At 41.7% G+C, this 14587-nt stretch overlaps 3 protein-coding genes across 3 annotated transcripts; all 3 read left to right on the forward strand.

Moving 5' to 3' along the window:
* The first annotated feature begins 5208 nt into the window (after positions 1-5208).
* LOC6506419 (trypsin alpha-3) lies at positions 5209-6111 on the forward strand. The gene has a single exon (XM_001957879.1). It carries the CDS (start codon positions 5209-5211, stop codon positions 6109-6111), a length of 903 nt encoding a protein of 300 aa, XP_001957915.1.
* Positions 6112-6410: 299 nt separating this feature from the next.
* LOC6506420 (trypsin alpha-3) lies at positions 6411-7519 on the forward strand. The gene has a single exon (XM_001957878.4). It carries the CDS (start codon positions 6481-6483, stop codon positions 7408-7410), a length of 930 nt encoding a protein of 309 aa, XP_001957914.1. The 5' UTR covers positions 6411-6480; the 3' UTR covers positions 7411-7519.
* Positions 7520-7552: 33 nt separating this feature from the next.
* Positions 7553-8553, forward strand: LOC6496458 (trypsin beta). The gene has a single exon (XM_001967759.2). It carries the CDS (start codon positions 7667-7669, stop codon positions 8432-8434), a length of 768 nt encoding a protein of 255 aa, XP_001967795.1. The 5' UTR covers positions 7553-7666; the 3' UTR covers positions 8435-8553.
* The last annotated feature ends 6034 nt before the right edge of the window (positions 8554-14587 follow it).

A 14587-nucleotide genomic window follows, 5' to 3' on the forward strand; every position in this document is an offset into this window, starting at 1 on the left:
GGACAACAAAAACAAACCGCCAGATTAGTGTATTGATCACTTTTCTCGAATCACACACGCAGAATATCATATTTCTACGAGTGTTTTGATAAACATTTCCAAGGAACACCCTTTTTCAGCTGCTGAATACTTTTTGCCAAGAAAGATGAGAGCTTGTTTACAAACAAACAACATGGCATATTTTTCTAATAATTTTCTAATAATTTTTAGCAAAGATCCTTTTTTTTATGGTGTAATATGACTCACAGATTCGACTTGATATTTTATTTATTTATTTTAGAGTATAGTGTCTTGGTGGTGCATGTTGCTTGCAATTGAATAAAAACCCTTTTCATGTTAATGCAACATTTGTTGCTCTGGCAGTCCCAGTTCGATACTATAGTATATAAACTAGCTAAGCCCACAAAAAATAAACAAAAACAATCGGCGGCTCTTTGGCTTTGTACTTGTCTCTGTAGCTTTTCTGCTTTTCTGCTGCTGCTGCTGCTGCAGTTGTTTCCTATTAACGATAAAAATCACATGACACGAACTGGTCGACGATCTGGCTTCGTTTTCTGCAGTTTTCCCTGGGCCTCGATTGGTTTATTTTTTGTATTTTTGTTTTCCTTTTAAAAGCTGTGGCTTTGGCTCAGGCGCCGGCGCCACTAACCCAGTTTAGCCAGAGACCCGGCAAGGGGGGCTCCACTCCAATGGGCTGGCCAATTATGCCACATTATTGGCCAGTTGATTGGTGCTGTTATCGCTTTAAACTGACAGGATGCGGCCAATCCAAGGGCCAGGGCCAATGCTGGAGATTACGCAACGTCAACGTCAATTAAATCAGTTTTACTCCAAATATTTTAAGCCAATGTCAACCGAAGCCATATGTTTATGTGTACGGTATATAGAAGATATATTGACATCGTCTGCCCATCTCGTGTACACCTCTTTCGATCTCGATCCCCGTGGCCACGCCTGATTGAATTTATGGCCGAAAGAGGACTGCCACCGAGGTTCGAGGGCCTCGAGGGTTTTTCGGCCAGGCCCAGGCCCAGGCCAGGCGATTGTTTACACAAAACTTTCACAAATTAAACCAACCTGTGAACTGAAAAACTCAAAACTTAATGCCCGAAAACGCATCGGCTCGATTAAAATGCTGCAAACTTAATTGGGGCCCAGTTTGTCGCACATTCTGGGTGGCCCTTGCAGGGTACAGTGGTTTAAAGATTAATTAAAATTTAATGGAGTTTACTAAAAAGTTAGGACCTTTTTAATGAAGTTTCTAAAAGCCTCTTGACAGAACTATAAAATTGAGAAAAGTAAATCACTTTAAAACTTTGAAACAAAAAGGATTTTATAATGACTTTTGTACAAAACTTTTTCTGAATTAAGAGTCTTTAATGTTTAATAATAAAAGTCTCCTTCTGCCAACAAATAATTATGGTATCGATGACCCTAATTGCAGTCATTATTTCATCTGAAACACATATTGTAAGCTCTCGATCAATCTTAAATTACAGCCTCCATGTCAACCAATTTATTTTATTCCTCCGTACATTTGTACATACAAATTAACAATGTCACTGTGCATCCGTTTTCACTGCCCGTTCCCCAGCCCCTGCGATGTCCTGGCCGAGATTCCGCCTCCCCCTGCGGCACAGCGACACACCGGGGCACCGGCACTGCGGCAATGTGGCACTTCGGTGCTCGGTCAAGTGCAAGTGGCAATTTAAAGAATCGGGTGAGGAGGAGCGAGTGTCCCAATGTTGGCGCCCCCATATGCGCATAATAATTTCGATCGCCCCAGCCATCCAGAGCCGGAGAGCCAGCCACCAAGCATGGATCTCCAGATCCGACCAGAGTGGCAAAGAAAGTTGCCGGCAAGCAACGGCTGCTCGGCATCGTTTCATGTACCGGAGGCAGCTTTGCTCTTGTTGTTGTTAAGTGAAATGAAAAGTGCATAAATCTGCCAGTCGGGGATGCGGGGCTGCGAGCAGGGGTAGGGATATGGGTATGGCTGTGGGTACCCTCCAATATGATAAGAATCGATGCTGCTTTTTGGGAAACATGGCGAGACAAAAGAACTTTCGCTTTCGTTGCTGGCTCACAGACCAGCCAGGTTTTTTGGTCTTTTGGTTTTTTGGTCAAGTAAAAGCGGCCGTGCATTATTTAACCAAATTTGGCCATTGAATGCAACCGGTCGATCGTTGGCGGGCCTGAGTAGTAGTAGTAGGTGCCTGAATCGATATAACAATTATGTGCGTTTAATGAGCAGCGGGAGCAGCTCGATCATGCTGCTGACGGATGAGATTGATTGCATAAGTCGTGGCATGAGGCAGGAGTACATGCATAGGTGCTGGGGCCGGTTGCAACATTGTCACCCGCTCCCCGTTGAGCATTTACTTTCACTGCCATACGAGAATTGTCGGTTAGAAGAGTCAGCGATTTTCGCTTGTTAGCTTTATGAGTCGGAGCAGCAGCAGCAACAGCACCCAGTCGGGTGATAGTAAAAGTGATAGTCGTTTCCAATTGGAGATTATTATGGCTTAAGTATTTTACGACTTATATAACCCCACACGCACACCACACACCTCATACCCAACCAAGACGGAGACGTCAAAGCAATTAAGCTACCCAAACAGACACGGCCGCCGATACAAATGCAGGCACTTTTCTAATTAATTTCGTATGGGGTTCCAGAGGAGCATCGAGGAGGGGGACAAAAATCTCAATAAAGTTTCATTTTCATTGACAGCCGCTTTTCAACTGCAACTCCCCAACAGACTGCAGTCCGCCTCGCATGATGAAGTGTGGAAACAGCAACAACAAGAGCCACCACTCGGTACACTTAATTGACAAATGTGAAACTTTCGATTTCTATACACCCATTGACATACAAAACGAGACAGCCGGAGACACCAGCACACACACCCAAAAAAATCAGATCATTTTTAGTTTTTGGGGATATCTTTTATATAATGAGTCGAAGAAATAAACAGATAATATAATACACGCAGGGTTAAGGTCTCCATAAAGTTTTCTTCCAGTAATTAAATCCCAAAACCTCAATTTAATTACTTCTTTACAAAAGTATGCCAAATACTTTCAGGTGCAACCTAATGATCCCCCGCCTGGTATGATTTGTTGTATCTAAATGTCACAATTCTCCCCAGTAATGGGCGGATCCCGAGCGGGTTGGATGAGGAGGAGCTGGGTGCGCCTGGTCTGACTGACTGGGAGTTGGATGATTGGGGCTGGAATCTGTGGAGTGCAGTGTGGAGTACTTGCTATCGGTATCGGCAGCTGATGACTCCGGTGATAATTGCCGATATCTTCTACTGGTTGAGTGGCTATCTGGTCGGGTGCGTCTCGCGTGCTGACTTGACAAAAAGGCTGCGCAATGCCATCAAATGATTAACTAACGACTCGGATCGGGCCGGCTCGAAACGTGCGAAATGGGTGAAATTTTCTTGGCGTGTTTGAGTGCCGGCTGCTGCGACTTTACACTACAAAAATTATGTTTCAATTATGCCAGAAAATGAAAGTTGCTGCCGAGCACTTTAATGGCTTAATTGGGGCCACCGAATTGCGGGTAATCCAGTAGATCATAACGAGGATTTAAATTTCTTTTTCTTTGGATTTGGTCATATGATGTCATCTAAAGACAATTTCATAGATCCCATACCCACTATATTTAGTCTTCGCAAAAAAAATCGCTTGAAAACTGACTTTTAGAAGTTCTACTGTACTTCCCAAAGGAGATATCTTCTCAGAACAGACAACCCCTCATTTCATATTTCAACATTTTGATGGCAGGCCATAATTAAAAATCAATTTGGCCCAATGTTCCCAACATATTATGCAAGAGGCGCAGCGACAGGCTCCTAATAACCACGTTCGTTGCCTGAGTCTTTTGTTTTGGCGTTTGGTTTGTCATAGGTGCAGGCAACAGTCTCCCCAGACATCAACGTGAGCCGCTCATATCGAGCGTTATAATGGCACGGCATGGTCTGGAGCTAAGTTCATGCTATGTCAAGCATGATTTTGCCGTTTCAAGGGAGGGCCTAAGGGGCATGGCGGCAGGGCACCCATTAATGAGCACACAACCTGGCATTTGACAGATTTTTTAATTAAACCATACAAATTGCGATTCTTCACGCTTTTCGCCACACGAAACTGGCGGATATTATTGCTGGCCCACTTGGCCCAAAGATATCCCCCATCCTCACTGTTCACAGTTCCAATCCCACTCCCATCCTATAAGCGGCATTCCATTCAACCAAGCCGCCGATAAGCGGGAGTGAAATTCCAGCGTTATCTTTTATCGGCTATCTGGCAGCTGGCAGCTCCCGCGTAAATTCAAGCCGAAGCAGAAAAATTTGCATAGGCGCCGAGCTAATGAATTTTTTGCCTTTATGCCTTTCTGCCCCGACTCCCTGGACTGCCTGCTTATATAATTATCGGCCCCCAAGTGCAAGTCCAGGCTGGGTATGGCTGCTCCTTTCACTTTTGTGCGCGAGCGCCTGGCTGCCTAATTATTCCTGTGCTGTGTCCATTGTGTCCCCTCTGTGATTTCGCACATAATTAAGCTCCGCAAAATATACATTAAATTAATAGTTTTATTGTTTTGTCTCCGCCTGCCATGCGGAAGAGCTGCAGTGCCCTACCAAAAATGGGCACTTGAAACCTGCTGCAAAAAATCAGGCAGTCTCTGGCGGTAGAAGTGGGTGGATGGGGGGAGCGGGTGACAAAGATTAATTGATTGCGAAATTTTTACAAGCTTCATGCCAAAAAAGACAATACCTAGACACTGAGGATATCCCGCATTGAACTGGCTTCATTTCACTTTCATGATTAATAGCCCACCTAGATAGAAAAAGAAAAAGAAGTCAGGAAAAGATTAACCCATAAAGACCCTATCCCATAAAGTCGCATAAATATTTCATTTTAAAAAATTAGAAACTATCCAACACAATCACCAAATTTATGCAAATTATAAATTCGTATAGAATCTTAACTTCTTGGGTTAAAATTTGCACATGCCATCCATAACCTCCATGAAAATGGTCAAAAGAAATGGCCCAAGTATCTGTCGGGCAGGTTTTTAGTTAAATCATGAAAGCTATTAAAGAGCAGCGGGAACAGCTCGTGCCAAAAGGTCGAAAGGTGGATCAGAAAGGTGAACTCATTTCAGTCATCCCCCGATAGTCATCTCGAACGGTCATCAAAATGAACAACCAGCGGTTTCTGGAACTCATCGTATCCCTGGGACTGTTGATCCTGGTGGCCAGGATCGATGGCCGACAACAGAGTCCTTCGTGGTCAGGATACTACCTGCAAAATGACACACACTACTTCTTATACGAGAAGCCAAAGCCCCCGACACTCGGAAATATTTCAAGGAATCCGTTCATCAATGAATTGGAGACACAGGACTCTTTCCCCACCAGGATCATAAATGGCACAAGGGCTACTTGTGGCAATGCCTACTTTCAGTGTTCAATTCACTTTGAGGGCTACGGCATTTGCGGCTGTATTATCATAACGGAATATTTTATTCTTACTGCCCACCACTGCGTCATCGGATCGGCTGGCAAGTACAGGATTCGAGCTGGAACCATGCAGGTGAACCGGGGTGGGCAACTGCGGGACGTGAAACTCATAGTGGCAAACGCCGGCTACAACGATTACACCATGCGCCACGACCTTGCCCTGATGAAGGTCAAAAAACCCTTCAAGTTCAACAGCTGCCTGCGGCCAGTAAAGTTGCCCTCACCCAAGATTACAAAGTTTCCCAGTACTTTTGTTGTATCCGGCTTTGGAATAGCCTCTGAGAATGCCGCTAACCTCCAGAAATATTGCCGTATCGTTAAAGTGGACCTAATTCCCCGGGCGCAATGCCAGAAAAAATATAAGGGCACTGGAGTGAAAATTTACAAGGACATGATCTGCGCCGCCCGCCGGTACAAGGACAGTTGCTCTGGCGATTCCGGCGGTCCGCTAACCCACAAGGGTGTTCTCTACGGTATCGTGTCCTTCGGCATCGGTTGTGCTAGGCCTAAGTATCCTGGCGTTTATACAAATGTGAAGCGGTTTATTAAATGGATTAAAAAGTGTATTAACAAGTATTAGCTAATAAATCGATAAGAAAATAAATACAAATTATTTAACCTGTTTATTTATAAATAAATTTTTTTTTTTCTTAAAAGAAAAACAAACTAATTTAAAAGTGAAAGAGAAATATTAAGACTATTAATTATACCTAAAGTTCTCTATCATATTTAATTAATTAATCAGATGCCCTAGATAGAACTTTGTTTTGGCAATGTTTCGTTGAGGAAGGCTGTGGGTTAAGTTTTGGCAAAACCCAACTAATTGGCCAACTAATTTTTTCGGAATGGCTAAAAAAAGTGTAAACCTTCAGCTGAGAGGTCACGAGCTTATATAGTATTCTGCCTAGTCTCAGTCGACGCGCGGTGGTTCTGGTGATCAGTCAAAGAAATGGCTTTCGGGAAGGCCAATGTACTTGCTATACTGTTCTACTGCTTATTTCTGGTGGCCTCCAGTGGAGAAGAAGATTTCCGTGGAGAATTCCAAAGTCCCGCCTGGGCTGGATACTACCAGGATAATGGCACCCACTACATATTATACGAGAAACCAAAGGTCACTCGGCCGAGCTATCTCGTCAGGAATATATCGACTAATCCCGCAATCAATGCCCTCGAATCTCTGGACTATTTGCCCACCAGGATTGTGAACGGAGAGAAGATCAGCATCCTTAATGCCCCCTACCAGTGTGCACTGCATTACCAGAAAAGTTTCATTTGCGGCTGCGTGATCATAAGTAGGCGTTGGATTCTCACAGCCCAGCACTGCAAAATAGGCAAGCCAGGAAGCTACACTGTTAGAGCTGGATCTACCCAGCAGAGGCGTGGCGGAGAAGTGCGCCAGGTCCAGAAGATCGTCTCCCATGGCGGATACAGTGAACGCACAATGAAGAACGACCTAGTAATGATGAAGCTAAAGGAGCCCCTCAAGTTCCGAAAGGGTGTGCAACCCGTGAAGCTGCCCAGTCCCAAAACAAAGAGATTTCCGAGGTGCTACTGGGCCACCGGATGGGGTCTCACCTCGGCCAATGCCCAAAATGTCCAAAGGTACTTACGCAGAGCACGAGTCTGCATGGTGGGGCGATCCAGGTGCCGTCAGATGTACCGGAAAGCGGGAATAAAGATCTACAAGGTTATGATCTGTGCCAAAGGGAAGAATCGGGACACCTGCTCCGGCGATTCAGGAGGACCATTGGTCCACAATGGTGTCCTTTATGGCATCACATCCTTTGGCATTGGTTGTGCCAATGCTAACTATCCAGGTGTCTATGTCAATATAAAAAGAAAAGTGAAGTGGATGCAAAAAGTTGTACGAAAGTATTAGGTATTTTAAAAATGTCATACAAGTTACATTCCAGTCCTGGTGGGTCGTTCAACTTAAGAATGATTTAATAAAATACTATATTAAACTATACACTAAGCCAACTAACACGTTTTAGAATATTGGCCCCTCATTAATTTACATGCCGAATTCAGTAGGTCGCTCGCCACAGCTGGGGGTCAGGTCATTAGCATTCTTGATTCTCAATAAAGTTACCAAACGAGCGGTCAGGCAGTCGACTTTTAGTTACAAGTTGAAAATGACCCAAAGCGGTTTGCTGACGGCGCTATTTTTATTGCTCTTTAATGGCCATAACATTTTGGCCAAATCGCTGCAGGAACGTATTGTGGGTGGAGTGGAACTGCCCATCAGTGTGTCACCCTGGCTGGCATCGGTTAGTGTTCATGGGAGTTATAGCTGTAGTGCCGCTCTGATTACTTCCCAGTGGCTGGTGACAGCAGCCCATTGTGTCCACTACCCGGATAGGTATTTCGTGAGAGCAGGTTCCGCATCACCTGCCGAGGGAGGACAGGAAAGGAATGTAGCCAGTATTCTTCTACATCCCAGCTTTAACCTACGCATTCTGGACAACGACATTGCCCTTTTGATGGTGGACAAGGCTTTTAAATTGGACTCTAACCTACAACTCCTAAAGCTTCCCATACCCGGACTTAATGTGGTTCCAAGGACTCTCTTGGTAGCCGGTTGGGGAACTGTACACGAAAACTCAACCTCTACGGAGCAGCAGCTACGTGGCACTCTGGTTAATTTGATTGATGAAAGGCGGTGCAAGTATCTCTATTCGAGGATTGGTCGTCCTGTCACGGAAAACATGGTTTGCGCAGGTGCTCCAGGAAGAGACCATTGCTATGGCGACTCGGGAGCCCCCTTGGTTCATCGTGGTATCACCTACGGAATCGTTTCCTTTGCCCATGGCTGTGGTGATCCACATTTTCCCGGAGTCTATACCAAAGTTTCCAATTATGTATCGTGGATCTTAAGTGTTTTAAAATCTGAGAAAAAATAAAGATAATCTATTTCAATTTCAAGCCGATAAATTCCTCTTCAATTTCAGTGCAGATTGAAGAATCGTCAAACATTTTTTACCTATAAATCGTTTAAGGTATTTTGAAGGGGTAACTTTTGAAGGAGACCCCCTGGAAATTTTTACAAAAAATCCAAAAAATATTTCGTTCCTAGATTTTGATGCAGAATGATAAAGAATTTATCTACAAATCGTTTAAGGTATTCCGCTCAAGAATCGGATGGAAATTGGGCAAGATACAGCCATCGTTGGGGGCCATATTGTCCTTCCATGCATCTTTCATCACTTTTTCCAGGACCCCCTGGAAATTTTTACAAAAAATCGAAAAAATATTTCGTTCCTAGATTTTGATGCAGAATGATAAAGAATCTATCTACAAATCGTTTAAGGTATTCCGCTCAAGAATCGGATGGAAATTGGGCAAGATACAGCCATCGTTGGGGGCCATATTGTCCTTCCATGCATCTTTCATCACTTTTGAAGGGGACCCCCTGGAAATTTTTACAAAAACTCGAAAAAATATTTCGTTCCTAGATTTTGATGCAGAATGATAAAGAATTTATCTACAAATCGTTTAAGGTATTCCGTTCAAGAATCGGATGGAAATTGGGCAAGATATGTTACAGCCATCGTTGGGGGCCATATTTTCCTTCCATGCGTCTTTCATCACTTTTGAAGGGGACCCCCTGGAAATTTTTACAAAAACTCGAAAAAAATATTTCGTTCCTAGATTTTGATGCAGAATGATAAAGAATTTATCTACAAATCGTTTAAGGTATTCCGCTCAAGAATCGGATGGAAATTGGGCAAGATATGTTACAGCCATCGTTGGGGGCCATATTTTCCTTCCATGCGTCTTTCATCACTTTTGAAGGGGACCCCCTGGAAATTTTTACAAAAAATCGAAAAAATATTTCGTTCCTAGATTTTGATGCAGAATGATAAAGAATTTACCTACAAATCGTTTAAGGTATTCCGTTCAAGAATCGGATGGAAATTGGGCAAGATATGTTACAGCCATCGTTGGGGGCCATATTTTCCTTCCATGCGTCTTTCATCACTTTTGAAGGGGACCCCCTGGAAATTTTTACAAAAAATCGAAAAAATATTTCGTTCCTAGATTTTGATGCAGAATGATAAAGAATTTATCTACAAATCGTTTAAGGTATTCCGCTCAAGAATCGGATGGAAATTGGGCAAGATACAGCCATCGTTGGGGGCCATATTGTCCTTCCATGCATCTTTCATCACTTTTGAAGGGGACCCCCTGGAAATTTTTACAAAAAATCGAAAAAATATTTCGTTCCTAGATTTTGATGCAGAATGATAAAGAATCTATCTACAAATCGTTTAAGGTATTCCGTGCAAGAATCGGATGGAAATTGGTCAAGATACAGCCATCGTTGGGGGCCATATTGTCCTTCCATGCGTCTTTCATCACTTTTGAAGGGGACCCCTAGGAAATTTTTACAAAAAATCGAAAAAATATTTCGTTCCTAGATTTTGATGCAGAATGATAAAGAATCTATCTACAAATCGTTTAAGGTATTCCGCTCAAGAATCGGATGGAAATTGGGCAAGATACAGCCATCGTTGGGGGCCATATTGTCCTTCCATGCATCTTTCATTACTTTTGAAGGGGACCTCCTGGAAATTTTTACAAAAAATCCAAAAAATATTTCGTTCCTAGATTTTGACGCAGAATGATAAAGAATCTATCTACAAATCGGGCAAGATACAGCCATCGTTGGGGGCCATATTGTCCTTCCATGCATCTTTCATCACTTTTTCCAGGGGACCCCCTGGAAATTTTTACAAAAAATCCAAAAAATATTTCGTTCCTAGATTTTGATGCAGAATGCTGGAGAATCTATCTACAAATCGTTTAAGGTATTCCGCGCAAGAATCGGATGGAAATTGGTCAAGATACAGCCATCGTTGGGGGCCATATTGTCCTTCCATGCGTCTTTCATCACTTTTGAAGGGGACCCCCAGGAAATTTTTACAAAAAATCGAAAAAATATTTCGTTCCTAGATTTTGATGCAGAATGATAAAGAATCTATCTACAAATCGTTTAAGGTATTCCGCTCAAGAATCGGATGGAAATTGGGCAAGATACAGCCATCGTTGGGGGCCATATTGTCCTTCCATGCATCTTTCATTACTTTTGAAGGGGACCCCCTGGAAATTTTTACAAAAAATCCAAAAAATATTTCGTTCCTAGATTTTGATGCAGAATGATAAAGAATCTATCTACAAATCGTTTAAGGTATTCCGCTCAAGAATCGGATGGAAATTGGACAAGATACAGCCATCGTTGAGGGCCATATTGTCCTTCCATGCATCTTTCATTACTTTTGAAGGGGACCCCCGTGGAAATTTTTACAAAAAATCCAAAAAATATTTCGTTCCTAGATTTTGATGCAGAATGATAAAGAATCTATCTACAAATCGTTTAAGGTATTCCGCTCAAGAATCGGATGGAAATTGGGCAAGATATGTTACAGCCATCGTTGTGGGCCATATTTTCCTTCCATGCATCTTTCATTACTTTTGAAGGGGACCCCCGTGGAAATTTTTACAAAAAATCGAAAAAATATTTCGTTCCTAGATTTTGATGCAGAATGATAAAGAATTTACCTACAAATCGTTTAAGGTATTCCGTTCAAGAATCGGATGGAAATTGGGCAAGATATGTTACAGCCATCGTTGGGGGCCATATTTTCCTTCCATGCGTCTTTCATCACTTTTGAAGGGGACCCCCTGGAAATTTTTACAAAAAATCCAAAAAATATTTCGTTCCTAGATTTTGATGCAGAATGATAAAGAATTTACCTACAAATCGTTTAAGGTATTCCGTTCAAGAATCGGATGGAAATTGGGCAAGATATGTTACAGCCATCGTTGGGGGCCATATTTTCCTTCCATGCGTCTTTCATCACTTTTGAAGGGGACCCCCTGGAAATTTTTACAAAAAATCCAAAAAATATTTCGTTCCTAGATTTTGATGCAGAATGCTGGAGAATCTATCTACAAATCGTTTAAGGTATTCCGCGCAAGAATCGCATGGAAATTGGGCAAGATATGTTACAGCCATCGTTGGGGGCCATATTTTCCTTCCATGCGTCTTTCATCACTTTTGAAGAGGACCCCCAGGAAATTTTTACAAAAAATCGAAATTGGGGGCCATATTTTCCTTCTTTCATCACATTTGAAGGGGACCCCCTGGAAATTTTTACAAAAAATCGAAAAAATATTTCGTTCCTAGATTTTGATGCAGAATGATAAAGAATTTACCTACAAATCGTTTAAGGTATTCCGTTCAAGAATCGGATGGAAATTGGGCAAGATATGTTACAGCCATCGTTGGGGGCCATATTTTCCTTCCATGCGTCTTTCATCACTTTTGAAGGGGACCCCCTGGAAATTTTTACAAAAAATCCAAAAAATATTTCGTTCCTAGATTTTGATGCAGAATGCTGGAGAATCTATCTACAAATCGTTTAAGGTATTCCGTGCAAGAATCGGATGGAAATTCGTCAAGATACAGCCATCGTTGGGGGCCATATTGTCCTTCCATGCGTCTTTCATCACTTTTGAAGAGGACCCCCAGGAAATTTTTACAAAAAATCGAAAAAATATTTCGTTCCTAGATTTTGATGCAGAATGATAAAGAATCTATCTACAAATCGTTTAAGGTATTCCGCTCAAGAATCGGATGGAAATTGGGCAAGATACAGCCATCGTTGGGGGCCATATTGTCCTTCCATGCATCTTTCATCACTTTTGAAGGGGACCCCCTGGAAATTTTTACAAAAAATCGAAAAAATATTTCGTTCCTAGATTTTGATGCAGAATGATAAAGAATTTACCTACAAATCGTTTAAGGTATTCCGTTCAAGAATCGGATGGAAATTGGGCAAGATATGTTACAGCCATCGTTGGGGGCCATATTTTCCTTCCATGCGTCTTTCATCACTTTTGAAGGGGACCCCCTGGAAATTTTTACAAAAAATCCAAAAAATATTTCGTTCCTAGATTTTGATGCAGAATGCTGGAGAATCTATCTACAAATCGTTTAAGGTATTCCGCGCAAGAATCGCATGGAAATTGGGCAAGATATGTTACAGCCATCGTTGGGGGCCATATTTTCCTTCCATGCGTCTTTCATCACTTTTGAAGGGGACCCCCTGGAAATTTTTACAAAAAATCGAAAAAATATTTCGTTCCTAGATTTTGATGCAGAATGATAAAGAATTTATCTACAAATCGTTTAAGGTATTCCGCTCAAGAATCGGATGGAAATTGGGCAAGATACAGCCATCGTTGGGGGCCATATTGTCCTTCCATGCATCTTTCATCACTTTTGAAGGGGACCCCCTGGAAATTTTTACAAAAAATCGAAAAAATATTTCGTTCCTAGATTTTGATGCAGAATGATAAAGAATTTACCTACAAATCGTTTAAGGTATTCCGTTCAAGAATCGGATGTTACATCCATCGTTGGGGGCCATATTGTCCTTCCATGCATCTTTCATCACTTTTGAAGGGGACCCCCTGGAAATTTTTACAAAAAATCGAAAAAATATTTCGTTCCTAGATTTTGATGCAGAATGATAAAGAATTTATCTACAAATCGTTTAAGGTATTCCGCTCAAGAATCGGATGGAAATTGGGCAAGATACAGCCATCGTTGGGGGCCATATTTTCCTTCCATGCGTCTTTCATCACTTTTGAAGAGGACCCCCAGGAAATTTTTACAAAAAATCGAAATTGGGGGCCATATTTTCCTTCTTTCATCACTTTTGAAGGGGACCCCCAGGAAATTTTTACAAAAAATCGAAAAAATATTTCGTTCCTAGATTTTGATGCAGAATGATAAAGAATCTATCTACAAATCGTTTAAGGTATTCCGCTCAAGAATCGGATGGAAATTGGGCAAGATACAGCCATCGTTGGGGGCCATATTGTCCTTCCATGCATCTTTCATTACTTTTGAAGGGGACCCCCTGGAAATTTTTACAAAAAATCCAAAAAATATTTCGTTCCTAGATTTTGATGCAGAATGATAAAGAATCTATCTACAAATCGTTTAAGGTATTCCGCTCAAGAATCGGATGGAAATTGGACAAGATACAGCCATCGTTGAGGGCCATATTGTCCTTCCATGCATCTTTCATTACTTTTGAAGGGGACCCCCGTGGAAATTTTTACAAAAAATCCAAAAAATATTTCGTTCCTAGATTTTGATGCAGAATGATAAAGAATCTATCTACAAATCGTTTAAGGTATTCCGCTCAAGAATCGGATGGAAATTGGGCAAGATATGTTACAGCCATCGTTGGGGGCCATATTTTCCTTCCATGCATCTTTCATTACTTTTGAAGGGGACCCCCGTGGAAATTTTTACAAAAAATCGAAAAAATATTTCGTTCCTAGATTTTGATGCAGAATGATAAAGAATTTACCTACAAATCGTTTAAGGTTAATCGTTTAAGATTTTGATGCAGAATGATAAAGAATTTACCTACAAATCGTTTAAGGTATTCCGTTCAAGAATCGGATGGAAATTGGGCAAGATATGTTACAGCCATCGTTGGGGGCCATATTTTCCTTCCATGCGTCTTTCATCACTTTTGAAGGGGACCCCCTGGAAATTTTTACAAAAAATCCAAAAAATATTTCGTTCCTAGATTTTGATGCAGAATGATAAAGAATTTACCTACAAATCGTTTAAGGTATTCCGTTCAAGAATCGGATGGAAATTGGGCAAGATATGTTACAGCCATCGTTGGGGGCCATATTTTCCTTCCATGCGTCTTTCATCACTTTTGAAGGGGACCCCCTGGAAATTTTTACAAAAAATCCAAAAAATATTTCGTTCCTAGATTTTGATGCAGAATGCTGGAGAATCTATCTACAAATCGTTTAAGGTATTCCGCGCAAGAATCGCATGGAAATTGGGCAAGATATGTTACAGCCATCGTTGGGGGCCATATTTTCCTTCCATGCGTCTTTCATCACTTTTGAAGAGGACCCCCAGGAAATTTTTACAAAAAATCGAAATTGGGGGCCATATTTTCCTTCTTTCATCACATTTGAAGGGGACCCCCTGGAAATTTTTACAAAAAATC

Source organism: Drosophila ananassae, chromosome 2R (assembly GCF_017639315.1).
Source record: "Drosophila ananassae strain 14024-0371.13 chromosome 2R, ASM1763931v2, whole genome shotgun sequence".
Classification (NCBI taxonomy): domain Eukaryota; kingdom Metazoa; phylum Arthropoda; class Insecta; order Diptera; family Drosophilidae; genus Drosophila; species Drosophila ananassae.